Source organism: Falco rusticolus, chromosome 9, assembly GCF_015220075.1.
Source record: "Falco rusticolus isolate bFalRus1 chromosome 9, bFalRus1.pri, whole genome shotgun sequence".
In the NCBI taxonomy this organism is placed as follows: Eukaryota; Metazoa; Chordata; class Aves; order Falconiformes; family Falconidae; genus Falco; species Falco rusticolus.
The window spans coordinates 36,560,572-36,581,166 of NC_051195.1; the positions used below are offsets into that span (position 1 = coordinate 36,560,572).

General features: G+C 35.5%; 1 protein-coding gene across 1 annotated transcript; it reads left to right on the forward strand.

Annotated features, from left to right (window-relative positions):
* The first annotated feature begins 263 nt into the window (after positions 1-263).
* CCDC172 (coiled-coil domain containing 172) lies at positions 264-20,127 on the forward strand. Its single transcript, XM_037399178.1, has 8 exons — positions 264-342; positions 579-664; positions 4,022-4,138; positions 5,576-5,741; positions 7,756-7,857; positions 8,830-8,932; positions 19,159-19,246; positions 20,095-20,127. The coding sequence occupies exons 1-8, from the start codon at positions 264-266 to the stop codon at positions 20,125-20,127; spliced, it is 774 nt and encodes a 257-aa protein (XP_037255075.1).
* The last annotated feature ends 468 nt before the right edge of the window (positions 20,128-20,595 follow it).

Here is a 20,595-nt window from a genome sequence, read left to right on the forward strand (position 1 = left end):
CAGCCCACATGTCTCACCCATCCTCTTCCTCCTCTGCCGCATCCAATCTTCTGGGGTTGCTTCCCTCTGTGGTTTGGGGTTTATTTCCTGACCCCAGGGAGGCAGAGGCCAGAGGGGAGAGCCAAGTGTGCCGAGCCCTGAGGGATGGGGCTGTGGCTGGGCCCAGCCTCACCTTCCTCCAGGGCATCCTGGCTTCAACCAACCAACCCCCTGCAAAGGCAGCAAGGCCCAGAGAGCCCACAGATTCCACGAGAAGACAAGAAATGAACCTGGATGCTTTGTTCCAGCAAATAGAGCTCACAGAGAAGCAGGCGAGGGAGAAAAGGCACCTCATCCAGCAAGGTCTGCCTGATGGCCGCCATTCTGTGGGGCCGGGGTCAGCACTGACCACACTTCATGGCCCCTCCATGTCCTGGGGCAAGGGCAGGGTGGCCCCATGGTTCTGTCATGAGGGGACCTTTGTTGGTGAAAGCTTGGCATCAGCCAGGCTGGCTGCTTCTTGCCAATGGCATGGGTTTATAAGAATGTAACTTTTACAAACCCAAAGTGTTTTCTTACAGATTTTTGTTGTGTTGCAGTTAAATTCAACATAAATAAGAGTTATGAAAAAATTAACCAAATAAAAGAAGAGCTGAGCACTGCAAAAATGAAATTAGAAACCAAGGTAAGCAGGCACGTTTATAGTACACATAATAATGAAATATATTGTTTATAAACACGTGACCTATTCTTTCAGGTACATTCATTAACATTTTCAAGGAGTTTGCTTTACCTACTGAATAACACATCACTGAGAAAACGTAGACCGTGTGTTTCTGTGGTGAAAAAAAGATCTGTCAAGGTCTTTCCCCTCTCACAGAGCTCACCTTTCAGGCTGGCCTCTGGCTGTGTTCAGGGGCTCGCTCACCTCAGGGGTATCACCTCAGATAATGCTTCCAAGGTCTGGAAACACTGGTGATGGCACAAGTGCATGTGGAAGTCACCCCTGTCCTGCAGGCAGCGCTTGGCAGGGAGCCCACCATGGTGCCAGGGCGGTCCGAGCCCAGGACGCAGCCCCAGGCATGGGCCACAGGCAGGCCCGCTGTCCAGGAGCCATGGGAGAATTTCTCCTAACAGCCCTGGCGCTTGTCAGCCTTCCCTTTGGAGGCTGGGAAGCCATCCCTCTGTTGCCCACTGCCCTTCACTACAGGCCTTTCACGGAAAACACACAGAAACATTCCCTGTGTTTACTTCACAGGATCTGGAGTGGCATGCTGAAGATCCCCCTGTGAGCCTGGGCTCACAGTTAGCGCTCGTAAGGCCTAGGAGTTTTTCTAGGGATGCTGAAGACAGAGAAAAGTTTCCGAATCTATTTAGTGTTTTTAAGATTTTATTACGCTTTCCATTTAACCAAACTGCAGATGTCTTTTCAGATTAAGCTTCCAATTTTGCAGAGCTTTTCACCATTAATACTTGTGGTTACCAATGATTTAAAAAAACATTTGCTTATGCCTGAAAATAAAGTCTAAATATCATCCCTTGTGCTCTTAAGTGTCTGTGCTGGCAGAATGTTTGTGCACAACAGGAAAGCATATGGAGCCTCCTTTGAAGTAGGAACTGTTGTATCCTATCGCTTAAATAAACATCTTCAAGAACCTTTAGAGGATTGCCTTAACTAGTTCTGAAAAGAAATGTTTGGGGCATGATTTTCATCCTTCCAAAACCAGACTTTTCTGCCTTTTGTAAAAGACTATGTAATACGTATAGTAAATATCAACATTACTGCAAGGGGGTCAGTATAAAAGAGAACTCTTTTACAAATAATTACTGGTTGCAGATTGAGACTCTAATCACACAAGCAGTTATTCTCAATCTCAAAGCCCCAAAGTGCTTTAAAATAGCAACTTATTTAACCAACGCAGATTATATCTGGATGTTGCTTGTTAGGTAATGTCCTTTGTAGGCTTGCTCATAAATTTATTTATGAACATCACAATTTTATGTTTATAATACTTATTTGTTATTGATGCATTGTGATTTATAATCAGGGTTTATGTGGTAGGTACAGAAGGTCCCAAGCGTAGAGCCATTACTGTAAATGACTAATGGGAAGAGCTGAAGAACTATTCCTAATTAAATCTTATGTGCTTTACCCATCAGGATTAACAATATACTCACTGATGTTCACAAAAAATATATTTTACTTGCTTGCTTAGTGTGACTTTGATTCATTTATAGATAGAAAATGATACAGAAAACAAGTGGAATGGGAAAATGCATTTCAGTCAGACTGTATTTAGGTTTAAAGGTTATATAGCTGTTGAAAGTATTTCAAGTGATCTGTTTTTCAGTACAGGAATTAAGTTTACATATGTCTACAATAGTTTATGTAATTCAAATAATACTAAACAATGCTGTCAGCTCATGCTGTTCAATGCATCCCACACCAAACAACTGCACTTTTGTGTAAGTATTACATATCCAAGCACATGCACGCAGAGCAGCTTACGCCTGACCAAGCAGATGAGACTGAGTTCAAAAGTGTTTTGACATCTATTTCACAGAGGCTGCCTGTGGTCAATCAAAGATTCCTAGGAAACGTTACTTTTTTACTCTGTCCTGTAAAATCAGGTAGCATGTAATTAGAACCCGAATTGTAGCATTTTGCTTTTCATGGCTCAGTGATTTCTTCAAAAAAACCTGTTGCAAATGCATAGATTAAGTTTTGTTCAGTAGTGTAATACAGCAATGTAAAACCATCTACTCTCTCTGAATTAATATGTAAAAATAAAATATTTCTGAGGCAAGCACTTCCTGGACGCTTAGCATGCCGGACATACCAGAGATAAGGAAAAAATCTGGTCCTTTCCTTTCTGACTCTCACATTCTAGTCTTAGGTCATTTGATTCCACTATCCTCCTCCTTTTTTGAACAGATGCACTTCATCTGCACCCTCTCCGAAATCATCTGTATTATTTCATTTTACAAACTTTTCATTTTTACCTCTGTAATATCACTCTTACTTGGTCTTTTCTGCTTCTGCACACACAAACAGTCATGCATCAGCCTGATTATTCAATTTACTTCCCAATACTTACCCTGTGCCTTTACAGTCTGTGGGCAATTCTGCTAACTTTACTTTCCCTACTCATTGTTCTGAGCATTATAGTCTGAGTCATTCTCTTAACCTCCTTTTCTCCATTTCATCAGATGAATGATTCTCATCCTTTAAGACTCTTCAGCGCTTAGCTCTTCCCTATTCATCTGCTGTTACAGTTTATCCCACCATATATCTTAACTTAGGTTAGACAGCGATACAGCAGATGTGCTGGAAAATTGAGAAGAACGCTTCAGCAAATTTTGAAAATGCAATGGTTAAACAGCATACCCTTCTATCAGATAAGCTACTGTTTTAAATTAATAAAACTAACAATAAAGCTGTATGCAAAATAGAATTTTGGGGCTGGGGGGTGGCAGGGGTTATGGTCAAACTGCCTTTAACCAATTTCCATTACACTTCCATGGCTAAGAATTCCAGAAATTGCTCAGAAAAATATCTTTCACATATGCAATATTAGCATTGCAGAGTTGATGATGTGTACAGCCACTCAGTCAAAACAATGATGTTGCACCTCTGTCCCTCTGATATTATTTTCTGATTTGGTATGTGATGAGATTTACACAATTAAATCGAGGACACTGTATTATGTTGGGTACAAGATCCCATGTAATCAATATTTTTCCTGGGTTTAACCTGGAAATATGTCTCCTAAACTGAGCTGACTTTAAAATGTCATTTTAGACAGATGGGCTAGCATTAAATGTGGCTTTTCAATAAAGGATGCTTTTCAAAACTTAGTAGTATATTGGAAGATTATTCAAGGAAAAAAGAGCTGCTGCGCTTTTACTAGTCCAGCAGCTATGCCAGCTGTGTTTTTACTGGACCAAGACCCTTATGTACAATATCAAAGTATATGAAACAATAAAACAATTACCTTACTCTACAATCTTTTTTTTTTTTTTTTTTTTTTCCTCTTGGCAGGTTCAGCAACTGTCTGAAAAACAATTCTACTTAGAAATTCTGAGGAAACGTGAAGACAGCTTAGAAAAACAGAAAGCTGAACTTACTAAGCAAAAGAGCACTCTTCTTAAAATCTTTGTATGTTTCCAGCTATGGTATTCAGACAATGTTTGTCTACTGTATGAGAGCAGTCAGCTTTAAAATTTGAATGTGGAAGTAATGTTTTAAAACTGGAAAATATTTGTATTTATTTATTCTAGCATACTTAATGTAAATGTAGATAAATTTTCACTTTTAACTTAAGCCCGTGATCTAAGATAATGTATGCTGCAGTTTATCTGGAAAGCTGATTTAACATTCTTGACTTCATTTTCTAACATGTGCTGTTGTATGACTGAACTCCAATTCTGACACATTATTTCCTTGATCAAAGAAAACAAACAAAGTCTGACCTTAAATTGGACTCGCTCATCCACAAAGCATATTGAGAAGTATCAAAGTTAAAACTCAGGGAGACCAACACCACATTTTAGGATCCCTGACATACCACACGATCTCATTGATGCTAGACACACCTAGCCACTTCTTAAAAGGTAGCTACTTGCAACATACACAGGCAAGCTTTTCAGTCCTCTCTTGTGCTAACCTGAATATTGCCTTCCTCTTACCTCATTGTGGATCCTTGGATCTCTAGACATCAAGAAGTGCCACAGATGAGTAGTCTTCTCTGCATAGGTATTTATGCCTTAAATTAACAGAGCTAAATTTTAAAGATTCAGCATGAATAACCTGTATTAACCCTAAATCTTTAGACAGATATTCTTTTAATTAAATATTTCTTCAGCTTCCAAAGTATTCCCAATCTTAAGTATACAAAGAAAAAAGGGAAAAATAAATATCATAGAAAAATCATTTAGCTATAAAAGCTGAATATCCTGTGAAGTGTGAAGTTTCTTTTAATTGTAACCAGTCAAGCTTGATGTAAAGGTTATAATTTCTTTCTTCCTGTGTATAAGGGTCATTTCATTTTATTTAATTTAGCAATCAGTTAAGATTTTTAAAAAGGAACTTAATAATGCCTTTCTCTTTAGAATATTTTTTCCAGGAAATGAAACAGTGACTTCCTATCAACTATAGCTTTCTTGGTAATTACTGAGGGAGTTAAAGTTAGTCTGCATTCTGCAGAGGTGTAAACACCACCTTTATTTCCTTTAATAACAATTTAAAAAAAGAGTGCCCATACTGTGCTACTGACTTTAAACAGAACTTTCTGCTAATTTCAATACAGAGTTGAACTGAAAAACTGCTGGCACAAGTCTGTAATATAACGTAGTGATTTTTAAAACATTTTTTTATTAAGAATATATCCTTCACTTTTTCAGAAGAAGGAAAGTTCAAACAACAGATAAAATTATAGACCTGTACACCATTTTCATATTCTAGTAAGTCAGGAAAAGTAAATATACTACATTTATACCACAAGTTTAAGGATAAACAACATTGTGTTTCAGTCTGCTTGGCTTAACAAAGATTTTTTTTCACCTGAACATTCAGTTTTCCCTTTCCTTTTGTCAGACAGATGCAAAGAGAAAAATGACTGAAGAGGAAGAGAATTTTACTAGGGAATTAACAGAGTTTAACAATGAATATGGACTAACAAGTAATAGAGACCTTCTGATTAAGAAAAAAGTCAAGACTGAAATAAATGATTTAGAGAATGAGGCAACTCTGTTGAAAAATGGTAAATCTTATATTAAACCATTTATCTTGAATTACCAGAGAATAAATATGTATCAGTAAAACATAACTGGGCAACACAATAATTCTAATTCCATTCCCTTGCTGTCTGGAACTTCCTCTTAGCAGTAAACTGGAAGTGTGATCTGTCAAACCATGTCACACAACAATAGTTAAAGCCTCTTCTGTTCCCTATCCCCTTCAGTCCTTTCTGACTATGAGTACCATGAGGGGAAGAAGCAGCCCTGCAGAAGTGTCTCCCAACGTCTAACGTTAGTTGGCACAGAGGTGCACTGTTACACACCGCATACTACATTAGGTTGGCACCGAGTATAATCACCTGTGGTTGAACTATGTAAATTTACTTAGCTTCCAAAGAATGATATGTACAAATGTCTTGTAGGACTGGTCTTTTACTGCCACAGTATAACTTTATCTTTGAGTTAAGACACAAAATACGAGATTTCTCAGAACAGTCAAACTAAAAGCAAGGAGATAGGAGTCACCATGGATCACAAGCTGAACATGAGACAATGACATCAGAAAGCCAACACTATACTGAGACATAAACATAATTCTGGCCTCTAAGACATGCAAAATGATCCTTTACTCTATTTGGGGCAGTTAAGCTCTTAGCTGGAGTACTGTGCATCTAGCTTTGGGTGTTACACTTCAGGAAAAAATGTGGATCAGCTGGAAAGAATCCACATGGGACCAGTGAGAGTGATCAGAGATGTGGACAATATAAGCAGTAAAAAAATGAAAGAATTTGGACTATTTAATCTATGAAGGAAAAGACTGATGGAAGATGGACATCAGTCTTCAAATTGTTAAAGGATTCTGTAAAAATGAAATCAATGTATTCTTCATACCTATATTGAACTGAATAAAAAGTAACTAGTGTAAACTACAGTAAGGGAGAGACTCACTGGCTGTTTAGAATTCTAAAAGCAGTGAACAACTGAAACGCTCTGCCATATGAGATTCCATTACCGAAGAAATTAGGAGTCTCCATTGCCAAAGGTCTTTAAAAATAAGTTAAACAAGCTTCTGTCAGAAATGACAGAGGTACAGATGATCCTGCCTTCAAAAGGCTGGATGCAATTAGATGACCCCTCAAAGTCCTTTCCAGTCTCATGATTCTATAATTCACCAAGTGCACAGGCATTTGAATTCCCAATATCTGATGTAAAGTTACTGAAATATGACTATCTATTTGAGATCATACTTGGTGGTGCCTTCTTTCTGTATTTCCTGTGGCTCTGATTCTGATCTACAACTGAAAAGAAGTCTTTATTTGGTGACACCTGTTACTTTTAATGATTAATTTTTACGTATTCAGTCAGATCTGATCAGTCAAATGATCAGTAGGACATGAAAGGTAGCTAACATTCTTCTCTAGGTTCAGTTGCTGTCTTGATTCCATCCTTTTAAATTGCACCTTTCTGGGGGTACAACTTGCCTGTCTTTCTGTCTGCTACAGCCCTGAACACACTGACAACACTAAAAAGAAAAGTTTAAGTAACTCATAACAAAGAAATTATGTAAGGACCTCCAGTTGTTAGAGATACAATCACAATTAATTCCAGATGCTGTCAATGGTCAGGTTCAAATGTACATAATGCTAAACTCAAAGAGGGGTTTTTTTCAGTCATGGTGAGAGATGTCTGCTGAGATGAGTCTCTTCACCACCTATTCATAAATCATCTTCCTTTATAGCCGAAGTAACTCTAAAGCAAAACAGTCTTTTTCATCCCCAGTCAACAAAATATGTCAAACATCTTAATAATAGTAAAAAACCATTTCCTTTCATAGTTATGAATACATTATATGACATAACTACCTGTGAACTGCGTTGTTGGGTTTTTTTATATCACTGATTTGAATTGAATTTAGGTTTATATTTAAGGTTCTTTCTGACTAGCTGAAGATTGCTAGAAGTAGTTAAGAATATTTAAGATTATATCAGGAAGACTAAAACTGCAATGCATTTTAATTTAAAAATACATTTTTTGTAGAAATGGAGTCAATGGAACATGAAAACGTTCAGTTAAATGCACTCCAGCTGCAGAAGAATGAATTAAAGCAGAATTTATTTACTCTCCAAAGCGAACTCAGAGGTACGCCTGAAAATCACTTGTTATGATAATTATTTGTGGCTTGACAAATGCTTCTGAAAAAATCTTCTCTGTCAACTTATTTTTCTCAAGAAAGATATCATCAAAACAAGATTTTAATATATTTTTACATTACGTAATGCATAATGTTTAAACATGTTTATAACAAATATTATGGATTTCAATAAGATTTATTTTAAATGCCAGTGGTACTGAGGTCTACACATTGGCTGAATCATAAGCTATAAATAAGAAAAAGAAATTTTTGCTTTTGCTGGTAAATCATATACTTAAATGGAGAATCTGGTGTTTCAAAGTGAATTTAACATAAATATTGTTTAAAAACCATTAACCTATAATTAAAGAAAGTCACTAAAATTCAAATGTTTAACAAGCAACATGGCTTGGACTGATAAAGGCAGATTTGGTCTAGGCAGTAGTTGTAAATTCTGAGTTTTAAATTGAACTATCATCATTTCTTTACTGACATTTGTGTGCTCAGGTAGGAAAGTTTGTGTGTAAAAAAAGTCTACAAAGCAAGCTGGGAAAAATGTGTCAAATACACAGGAAACCCTATAAAAGAAAAAACTAAAAAGACACAGAGGGAACCAAGAAAGGTTCTGTGTCAAAGGTGATCACAAGCAATAGGGAAGATTTTTAAATGTGGATTAAAAAATGTAATCTAGAAGTGGTTTAGTAACTTATTTACAAATGTGTAAATAACATGTCACTGAAGAAGAGCTAAGAAAGACAGGCTGTAAATATGGGCATAAATTGGGAAAAGGAACAAAATTTTCTGGAAGATTGTAATATGCATAACAAATACAATAATAAAATTAATCATGTTCTTTATTTAGATGCCTTTACCCTACAAACAGTTTCACAAAGAAATATGAAAAAAGTTAAATTTAGAAAATGTAGGAAGTTTTGAATATGGATGGTTAATGTATAACGCAATTGTTGTTTTATGTTTAGACCTAGAGAAAGTAATCAGGGAGGCTGAAAGAATGACAAAAGATTTAGAAGCAGAAAAAGTTCATGTCACTGGAAAACCTCAGGCTGATCCTGAATGTTTAAGGTAAGACTCAGATTAATAAGTTCCTATATTTAATTTTAGGCTTGAAACTGCAGACCAGTTTTGGTAGCAATGACTGTTTTACCTTTCCTGTACAATATTTCATTGAAATCAAGAGAATTTTCGAAAACCAAATGAAATCATCTGGTTTTATTACAGAACACAAATTCCTGTTGTTTATTTACAGCTTTTCACCCTTACATGCATACTCCAACAAACTAAAAACTGAAAGTGTTTGCAAGGAAATCAATCAAACTTGGAGGAAGAGCAAAAGACTGGTCCTTGGGTGGAAGGCCAGTTCTTAAGTTTTTGTAAAAACAGTGGTGACACACAAAGTACCGATGAACTACCCAGTGCTATACGTACTGCTGCTGACTGGCTGTACAGCCCTCCCCAGAGACCGACTGCAATGGAATGGATCAGCCACAATAACCTCCTTGGGTCAGGTGGGCTTTGTGTTGAAGCTACGGAATGTAGATTCATTTTCTCTATGAACTCTACCATCAGTTCTAGTTTGCCTTCTAATTAAGTTAATGTAGAACAGAATTTTGAAGATTTAACCAAGACAGAAGAATTGGCACAGTTTCCCTTAATAGTAAATATTGCTTCCCAGGAACTGAGTGGTAATGAGTCTTCTCTTCTCAGTTTGCTTAAGTGTGACATTTATGTTTTCACTATGCAGAAAATAATGTAATGTTTTCAACTGAAAATCTTCCAATCCAGAAAACCCCATATCACAGAATTAACCAACTTTTTCCTGTTTTATAGTGTTCCAGATGAAAATGTCCATAGATAACTAAAAATATTTAATAGGCAATGCAAAGGAACTCCTCCTAGAAAAGCCGGTCCAAAATATTCTGTAATAGAAATTGTTAGGGGGAACACGACTTTTGTTACCATCACATTTTTTTCCCCTATATATTTCTATGGTTTTGACAAAAATAAATAAATACAGTATTTTTTTTCTGAAAACTTCCAATGGAAAAATAAAATTTTGCAGAGAACCCTGATCATTTTCCTGAAATACAGTTTGGTAATGGCCCATTTTTTGCTGAATATAGGTTTTTGAAAGAAAATGATCTATCAGCCCTATTACTAACTCTTTTCAACCTCTTACATAGCGTTGAGACATGGCCAAAATTCCCTCAGCATTAAAATTAATTAGCTCACAATTGTGCATACAGTAGCAAAAACTTTGCATTCAACATATACCTAGAAGACAGTGTAAATAATAATAACAGCAGCAGCAATTCGTTAAGACAGCATGTTATAATTCACTCTTTTACATTATTCATTCCATTGTTATATATTAGGTTTTGTGATACATGAGGTTGTCAACTTCCTTCTAAATATCATGCTTCCCTTGGAATAGTTTACTGCCATGATGCCACTTAATATCCAAATTGGTGTAATTAGTTTTCTATAACAGGTTTCCCGTCTATAAGGTAAAGAAGTAGCCAACACCATATTACTTTAAATCCTCAGCTCTGCCACTGATTGCTATGAGATCCTAGGCAAATCATTCAAATCCATGTATGTCTGATTTTCTGCGTAGTGAAATTAACTCACAGTCCTGTGGAACGATATTTTGGTTTTATCTGGGTGTAAAACACAACAGCGGATAAAACATATTAAATTCTATTAACTAAAAGAAACAGCTAGTGGCATTTACAATCAAAGCAGGAAGGATGATGAGGTGGTTTTTTTATTTCATAAAATACCTCATTTTATGGTCAGGATAAGCTTACATTATTTGATAATTACATGTAGTGCCAAATATAAAGTGCTCCTACTGCCATTAATACTATCAAAAAAGCAAGTGCTCTTTGAGGTGTAATAATATATTGAAGAAATTTTCTTTACATTGAAATATTTTTTAATTTCAGATACTGAACAAAATTTAGGATAGCTTTGCCTAAATCGTACTTTTATGTTGCACTTGCTTTTGATCAGAAAACATCAATGCTTTATAGAGAGAGACAGCCCTGATTAAGTTAACTCAAATGCCAGGAGCAGCATAGCTATGTCATTGTACTTCCATGTTAGCACTAATAGGTTCTGCTTTTCAGTAGAGCCAAGCAGGTGATCCTTGTTTGTCTACTTCTGTATGTCATAGCGCTGTGCTGTTTAGAATTATACCAAACCTTCTCAGGCTCATACAACTCTATCAATTTTTTTTAAAACAAATCCTGCACATCACTTCTTGGTTGGGACTACTGAATTAAGAGAATGAAAGGGAATTTAAAGTAGTATATGCTTTTAATAGTGCAGTACATAAATAGTCCCTGTTGAGGTACCTGATTACCCTCCAGTACCTACAAGGATGTCATCAAGAAGATGGAGCCAGGATCTGCACAATGCTGTACAGCGGGTGAACAAAAGGCAAAAAGCAGAAGTTGAAACAAGAGGGGTTTAGAATAGATTTAAGGAAAATATGTGTATTGTAAGGATAGTATAGCCAATAAAAAGGTTGCCCAGAGAGGCTGAAGAGTTTTCATCCTCAGAAGTTTTCAGACTTCACTGGATAAAGCCCCAAGTAACCTTGTCTGACCTTGTAGCTGACCCTGCTTTGAGAAGGACACTGGGCTAGATGACCTCCTGACATCTCTCCAGTCTGAATTATCCAATGAACAAACTAACATTGTGGGTTGCACAGCCCATAGATCAATACATATGCATTGGCTTGTTCGTACACTGCTCAGAGGCAGCATTATCTGCAACAAACCAGTCATCTCCACACTGCCTAGCATTTGCGGACATCTTATCTGCTCTGGTCCCTTTGTAGTGTCTCTGTGATGTTAAGATATAACGTTGTGTATCTACACGTATTTTCCATCCAAAATCCATGACATACTGAAAGGAGTTATGTCCAATGCAGCAGAGTGCTGGTTCAAAATGAAAATACCTACCATGTGTGTTGCATGCCCTGTGATGTGCCACAGAAGGATTTGAGGGACCACGGCTGCTTACGCAGGGCTTGCCAATACTTCACTCAAAGATCTTCTCCAGAAAAACTACCCTGTCCGCTCCTGCAGATGCCTTCTGAATGGAATTGGAGAATAGAGAAGAATTCATGTAGTGTCAGTGAGAAAAACTGAAGTAGCAGGCACCTGAGGTGAACCAGGAAGACCTCCTGGCAGTCTAGATACACCTTTGACACTTGCAAAGGATCTTTTACAGCCAAAGAGCCGATTAATACAATATTACATATACTAGCATATATCTTAATATGAGTCCGTTTTGGTCATGTTAAAATCAATATGATTGAACTGACTGAAAAACAACCCTTTTTAGCCTAACAAGATAAGCCTTTTTCCCTCTACAGAATCTATTGCAAGAATAGTATTTTAGTTTTCATAGATATTAAATATGATTTTCAGTAAAAAGAAGAATATTTTGACACAAGGAATGTGAATCAAAAATAAGTTTTTTTCCCTATGAAATAAGCACAATTTTTTTTTCTTTTTTTACAGAGCAGGAAACCACAAGACTCATTTAGATGGCAAAAGTACCAATGTTTTCAATGCTTCCTTAAAACAAATGTGAGAGACAATCAGCATCAATAACCTGATATATGTAGCTCCCAGGTCACCCTGTATGTCTGCTATTGTATCACATACCTTGTCCCAGCTTAAAAATCAATATCAAAAGTAGCTGGCAAGGCAAGAATCTTCATTACAATTAGGTATATATCTTAAAGTAAATTGCATTTCAGCTGAAGAGTGTAGCCAGCTAATTCAAATTATAGCAATTCATCTTTGATCTGAGAAAAATGCCCTATACCATGTCTGCAGTTTCATAAAATTTCTCCCAAATCCATCAAAGAATTACAAAAGGTCACAAGAAGCACATACAAGTAATTCTAACCAGCTGTTGGTACTGCAGTTACAGGCTTGTTCTAATATACATCAAATACAGGAAAAAGCTAACCAAAATTTGAATGTTAAACACAGATATAGTTATGGATAAGACACGGTACCCTCTTACTCAAAGTAGGCACCCTGGAAACTGTCTCACTATACAGGTGAATAATTCAAAGAAATAAAGAAAAGAGGGAATTTTTCAGAAAATTTTAATTTTTAAACAGCTGTTCTGCCAGTGCCACCCCCAAACACAAAACAGCAGGAAAGAACTCTGGCATCAGCCGTCTTGAGTCACATTTCCCTGGCAGGTAGCAAGTTGCATCACATAAGTGGAACAATACAGGAGTCAGGCAGAAACTAACTGATACCAGTAAATTCTTAGCTAAATCATTTCACTATTCTATTCATTGTAATTACTTACTATATTAATTATCTTCTTTCACATTTTAATTTTAAATTTATATGTTGCCCTAAGTAAAGCAACCTAGAAATAATTTTAATTAAAGTTTATTTAGACTACTACCAGACACTTTTTACCTCCAATTGGTATTTTTCACACTGTTTTAAAGGTAGACTAAGGATAAAACTTTTCTTTGAAACCTGGATTTCTGTTCTACTTCAGAAAAAAAGTAGCAGAAGGGGAATACATGAAGTCAGCTTACTTTTTAAATAGTTCAAGGCTTTGATTACTTGCCTGATTCCTAAAAGTACAGTATTTCTTCTTGTACCTTATAAGACAGAAAAAGAATCTGTTACCAAAATTAGGAAGGAAAAAGCAATGCTTTCTTTCATACAAATCATACAGGAAACATGCATGGTTCTGGTGGTTTAAAAAAAATAATATATATTTGCAATTTAATTTTATGTTAAATTTTATAATCAGGAAATAGCAATCTCTGGACTAATATATGTGGTTCAAAATGAGGTTTTTAATGACAATCTCCTCATCGATTTTTTAAGCTTTTCTTTTTAATAGCAGTGCCTAGGGGAACTATTACAGTTTGAATTACGTTAAAATAGGTTTCCATTATAAATTGCAGTATGGATTTACAAAAAGTAGATCAAATCTGACTAATGATATCTTCCTTTGATAAGACAACCGATTGGTGAGACAAGAAAATGCAGATGCCATTTATCTATACATTAGTCAAGTATACTATGTTATCCTGCATGGGAAACTACTGGTAAACCTGGAGAAGACATATTAAAAATTTTAAGTAAGGAGATGACCAATAGTAACAGCAATAGGTCTGAAAAAAGAAATTTTGGGGCTTGAAGAAGGTAACTACAGTCACAGCCAGCCTTGCTTAGTGTTTTAAATAACAACTGTAGAATAGAAATCAAGACAATAGTATAAAACAATTGAAAAACTCTAGACTTTTTAGAGTGGAGTTGCTAAAAAAGTGGAGGAATACAACTATGCAAGTTCACGTACTTGTACAAAACTAAGGATTCCAATAATAGGTACCTGGAAGCAAAGGAAAAGAGAGGCCTGAGCATACTATGTAATCAAAGACAACTATAAACATCAAAAGTAAATATAGCTGTGGAAGAGGTAAAACCAAGAGGTATTTCCAACGAAAACCAGGAGAGCGTAAGAATACTGTGTACAAATCTCTGACCTACTTTTCAAGAAACATGCATTCAACCTGGAACACGAGCAGAGAATAGAGAGTCCACACTGCAGAAGGAAACAAGGATAATTCTAAATCCTTCTTACCTCTGAGAAGTTATACAGTATACATGAAACAAAGCAGTACAGAATAGAGATGCTAATTTCAGCAACAGGGTAGCCTTATTAATATATCCAAATTGAGATCTAATTTTCCATGCACAGTAGAAAAATGAAAATATTTGAACTAGAAGAATCATTGACCCATATTTATTTTCCCTGCCTTTCAATAGGAATCTTATTGACCTCTAGAAACATATTTCGGTTTTGATGTCTCTGATGCCTGTATGTTTAATATTTATTTTCCCATGTAACTTGTTCTTACAGTTCTATGGAAAGAAGTCATTATAACTTTGGTTTGCTATCTGCATAAAAGCAAATCTCATCCTAAATGTGCAGTTTAATTCAGTGTGCCTTAACCTTTCCATGTTTATTCATCTATAATAATACATTCCTGAAAGATTTCTTGTGATATTTTATGTATTTGGGGAATATAAATTCAAAAAAAAACCCAAGCAAACAAAAAAACCAACCCAGGCTTTTAAAGATCTGTAGCTAATTCTATAAATAATTACCTGATAGCATTTACAAAATGTAAGATTTAATCAATGATAATTATATATTTTACAATCAGCATTTGATCCAGAGCAGTAAAAGCTGAAATTTTTTTTGTTTTACCTAAGGTATTTCTATTTATTTTAATTTACATTTAATTCCCATTGTTATGTAGCCTAGTACCTTTGTTTGCTTTCATCTTGCAAGCATTTATTATTACTACTAAATCACTTTCTTAATTTTTATTCTATTTCTGCTCCATCAAGCACATACTATTATAATTTAACTGTTCAGCTCAAGTGCTTGAATTTATATTTTGGGATACTGAATTTCATTTAGGATTCATTTTCTCCCATCCTCTATCAATTGATAATAGTCTGAAATTTATTGACTTCTTCAGCTGTATCAATAGTATTTGGTTTTGTGGTGTCAGCAAATTGTAGATACCCAGCAAAATCTTGCTCTCACTATAGAAACATACACATTAATTTAGTCCCAGTACTGAACTGAGACTGAATGGCTCAGTGCATTAGCTCTTCCTTGGCTTGAGACAATTAACCAAAGTCTTCTATACTTTTCTTCAGTCTCAATAAAGTCTTCAAACCTTGATAAATATTTTTCCTGATATTTATGCTAAAAATTCAGGAAAATTGACATAGATACTCTCGTTTATATATAACTTCTCAGGGAACATAATTTTGTACCATAAATTCTATGCTTTGTATATCAGTGTAAAGCAATTCCATTTTATAATACACTCTAATGTTTTCCTTTGTATTTATGGTTAAAAAAATCAAATGGTGGTCATAAACAAGGCAACGACAAGAAGAAAAATACAAAAAAAATATTTTACTTGTCTCAGCAAAACATAACCAAGAGACAGTCTGCTGCTTCTGCAACTCCAGCAATAACCAGGTAGGGTTTTTCATTCCCACCTAGGAAAAAAAGGCTCTAAAATCACGTATTCACCCTGCCTTCTACTCCAACTATTTTTTCTTTGGGACATCTTTACATAAAATTATTCTTGGATATTCAGTAGCAAGTTTGGGCTGCTGAAGTCTTGATCCAGTAACCTGAATCTGTGGATTATTTTTTTGAAGAAACCTGTTAGGCAATAACATTATTTTCATCATAGTTCAATTCATAATACCAGCATGTATTGATTTCACCATTATTTTTCCTACTTGCTTCTGCATATGCAGCTGAAATTCAAGAAGAGTGTGTATCAGCCACAAACGCCAATGATATTTAATAGCTGTGCTCATTTTGAAGCTGCAAAATCAATGATCTTCAGTGACCTCCCCCTCCTTCATTTCTTTATCACTTCTGGCATTCAAGAGTAATGGAAAATGGACTACTGACAGCAGAGCTCAGCCTTGGGCAAGCCAGCATCCAAAACAATCCTGATGCTGTTGTCCCACCTACTTGATTTAAGGTTAGGTTTTGCCATCACTATTTGAACATTTTTCAAAGGAATAGTCAAACCTCCTTTCACAAATAATGGCATTTCAACTCCAGCTGTTCATTAGAGCCCATTACCTGTGATGCTGTAACTCACCAATACACTGCTAATCCAGTGCAATAACTTTTTAAAAAGATGAATTTTATGGTCATCAAGGAGACCAAAATGTTAAAAATAAAACAAAACCAAAAAAAAAAAAAAGGATATGCAAGGCCAAATGCTAATGTGGTTTTTCAGATATTTTCTTTTTAACAGATTTGCTTTTTATCATAGTTTTAAGAAGGGTATAGTTGTCATGTTAATCCTTGTTCTGACAAAAGGTACATCTCTTCCCATTTCCAAAGGTGACAGAAAACCTGCCCTCCATCTAGACAATATAGTTTCATTAATAATTGGTTTGCACATTCAATCTGATAGTGGAAAGATGAATATGAATATCCTGCTTATCTTAAATGTAAAATGAAAAAACTAAGTCTGCTTCCAGGTTAAGCATTTTTTTTTAATAGTTCCATTGTCTCACATTCCTTCTGGTAAAACTTCATCATTTATTCAGTAACTCAGGCGTCTCCAATGCATTAATTGTGTAGACTGTAACCTAACAGACAGCTCTTGTTTTGCGAGTATGATATTCCTGGCACATACTGTAATTATCTAGCTTCCAAATAGGAAGGAAGATCTGAAAGCAGAATCAATTGATTAATGTAAAATTTAAACATCACATTTGAATGAATGTCTTTTATCACCACTAACCCATGCTAAGTAAGAAGTTGTACTGTCACCACATTTAAAAGTTTTAAAAAATATTTTAAATAATATTTTAAAATCCATATGCAAAACATTACGGATTCAAAGCACATCATCCATAGTAATTAATTCACAATCCCAAGACACAGATAAGCAACTCCTACTGCTTATCTTCTAGTTGTTCTATCCTTAATGCACACCTAACATGGACTGGTATCATTCTTAGCTGACAACTAGCAAACAGACTATGCATCAATTTTACAATGTGGAAGACAATGAGAGAGCACTTTCTCTGAGATTAACGGAATATGTCTTTTCCTAAAGTAATTTAAGCAAAGGAGAGCTTTTGTTTGTCTTAAACAAATTAGGGTTGTAATATCACGCTAGCAGAGAACACAGAGCGTAAAAAGATGAGGAGGCAAGGCAATGATGTCAATTTAATCAAGATCAGAAACTGATCTTAGACCTTGACATGAACTTCTCTCAGTGAAAATGGTCTGTAAACTGGCAATGTACTACAGTACAGTGAATATATTGTTTCTTTAAGTGTAGTTCAAAATTTTCTTTTGTTTGAACACTTGTATGTATTTTGAATGCAGGAAGAATATTTCTGAAAGAAGAGGCATTTACTCCTTTGTAATACAAACACACAGATCCCATACTGTTTCCATATTGATGGTGAGATACTTATATTCTCCTCAGGAACAGCAAAATTAACTTACAGTCCAGCCTTATGCTGCTATTCTAATGCCACATGGTGACTAAGCTGCTCCTCTCATATGAAGCTATACCTTTTAATAAAGCCATTTTCTTGTCTTGAAAACAAACTCCAATGTAGTAGGACAGCTAAAGAGTGCACTGTCTGTATAATATGGTTAAATAATTTATTCCCTATTACAGTATATAAAAGAGAATGGTTGCTACCTTCTCTTAACTTCAGAAGAAACAAGGTCCTGCTTTGATGCATAAGTTTTGCTGTTTAATTAGAAGCAGAATATCTACTTTTCTTCCTTTTTTTCAGTCTGTCTATATGTCTCAGAATATTCACATTGTTTGCTGAAAATGTATTAAGGGCAAGCAACTTCAGCTTTCTCATTATGCTTTTCTTACGACAGCCATGGAAAGACTCAGTATAATCTCATCACCTTGTATTCACCAGACTACTAAAAGCTCTGGCATAGATAACTCTTGGCCTACCAAATATTAAAGTACTACAGTCACTGATGTGCAAAGTTTAGGTGTGTCCTTTTAGCAGAACTAATGCTTTTTTGAATGCAAAAATCACTATATTAAAATTAGTCCTAATTGTAGTAAATTTGGAGAATTCCTGGCTAAGACTATTGGGAAACAGTCTGTAAGCACTGAGGAATAATAGGAGCAGCGGGGAGAGAACAGCAGCAACAACAGTGGAGTATGTGCAGGGCATGGAGCAATGACAGCAGAGAAGTGGCTGCACAGGGCCAGGCAGAGGACCCATCTACTCCAACATTCTGTCTCCACCGGTGGCTACACATAGATACCCAGGGAAAGTCAGAACAGTAACAAATGGTACTTCCTAAGTATCAACATTCAAATTCCCATGTTTAAATAAGAAAATGATGACTAATGAGGCCATAAATCTTTCATGATTTATGAAAATGACATAGTCCAGAAATTTGTCTAAGTACTTATTCAAGTTATACTTTGTAAAAACCCATTTTCTGAAGTCCCTCATATTGCCGTCACAACTGCCAGTGCTGAATGAAATCCAGCCGTATGGTGGGAGAGCCACGTATTGGACTGCCAATTACAGAACTAAAATCCTGATCATGCAGATAGATCGATGAGGGTTTTCTCACATAAGTCAAACTGAAAATTGGGACAGAAGCTGCAAAAAAATAGTTACCCAAGCAGTGGTTCTCTGACTCAAAAATGTATTTTGTTTTGGACACAGGCTTAAGAAAGAATTGGAAAATTACAAAGATGATGATTGGGAAAGTATCTGTGAGACTCTTCGAACAGAAATTGAAATTCTGCAAATGGTATGCCATTTTTGTTATGTGTTTTAAGTGTTTGAGAATTTTAGCTTTAAAAGTGTAATTTAAGATGATTAGCAGTGGTTTTAGATAAGCAGCGTTTCATACTATGTACACAGCCAAACAACCTTGCATTGCAGGTGCACTCCAATTCTTATGTTTGTGCCTGTTATATCCAATTGTCCAGGAGTACCATTTCTCACAGAAAAGCGAAGCATAGAAATGAATTTAAAGATGAAGATTTTTAGCACAACAAATACCTATTTGGGGGACTAGTACTAATCATTAGTTTCTTAAAAGCTGCAAAAGATTATGCATTTAGGAGCTAAATTAATCTTTACCTCCAGCTGTCAGTTAAACAGAAAGTAGGAATATGGAGAAACAGAATGATGATAACATCCTTTTATGTAATATTTTATTTTCTCTACTCACAAATTCCTTACAAAAACTTATTAAAGTGTGTTTTTTTCTAAATGTCAATCCTCACTTCGAATTTCTTGATTGTCAGTCTGTGTAACAATACAAAGAGAAAAAGTATTTTGAAGTCCCATTTTTTGAAATACAGGGGTTTTAAAGGTTCCTTTCAGAGTCCCTGATCAAGCTGTATGAAGATGCAGCTGCCACTAGCATCAATAGCAGAATAACAGTCATGGGAAATTTGTATTACTTTTATGATAAGTTTCAAGTTTCTGTTGGAGGAGTGTAACTTACTTATACTTTATCTGTTAATTTTATCATGCTTGTCAAACTTCAGAAACATAAAATACAGCTCAATGTTTAGAAACTTCTCTGTAAAGAACACACTGAACTCATTAGATTTAATTTTCTGTAATTCAATTCCTTTTCTTTTCCAGAATCTATCACAAAAAAAGTCTTCAGACAAGTGAATAACATGTGGCATATGATACAGAGTGTCATAGAAGCTAGTCTTTGAGTACTTTAAAACCATTTTACACAGGCTTTATCAGGTTTGCTTCTATTTTTTCTGATTAAACCACAGTTTGTATCTGCCTTTACTTTTCATTAAGATAAAAAGTTTATTCATTTAAAAGTGGTGGTTTTGTGTTTTATCCTCAAGTTCAATAGCTATCCATCTTTAGTTTCCTCTTTGTTGCCCATGAATGGGCAGTACATAGTCCGGAACATATACAGCTGAGTTCCTGTATTACTAGCGTTATGTACTATTTTTTAGAATGAACACTCGCCTATTTTTAAGGTAGTGATGTGATCTTATTTGAAAGAAAGACTGCTGTTAACATCAAGGAATACTTAACAGGAGCTGTGGCTATTTACTTTATACTTTGACAATGCAATTCTGTAACAAGCCCTCTGAAATAGCTCAGCTCCAGCAATGA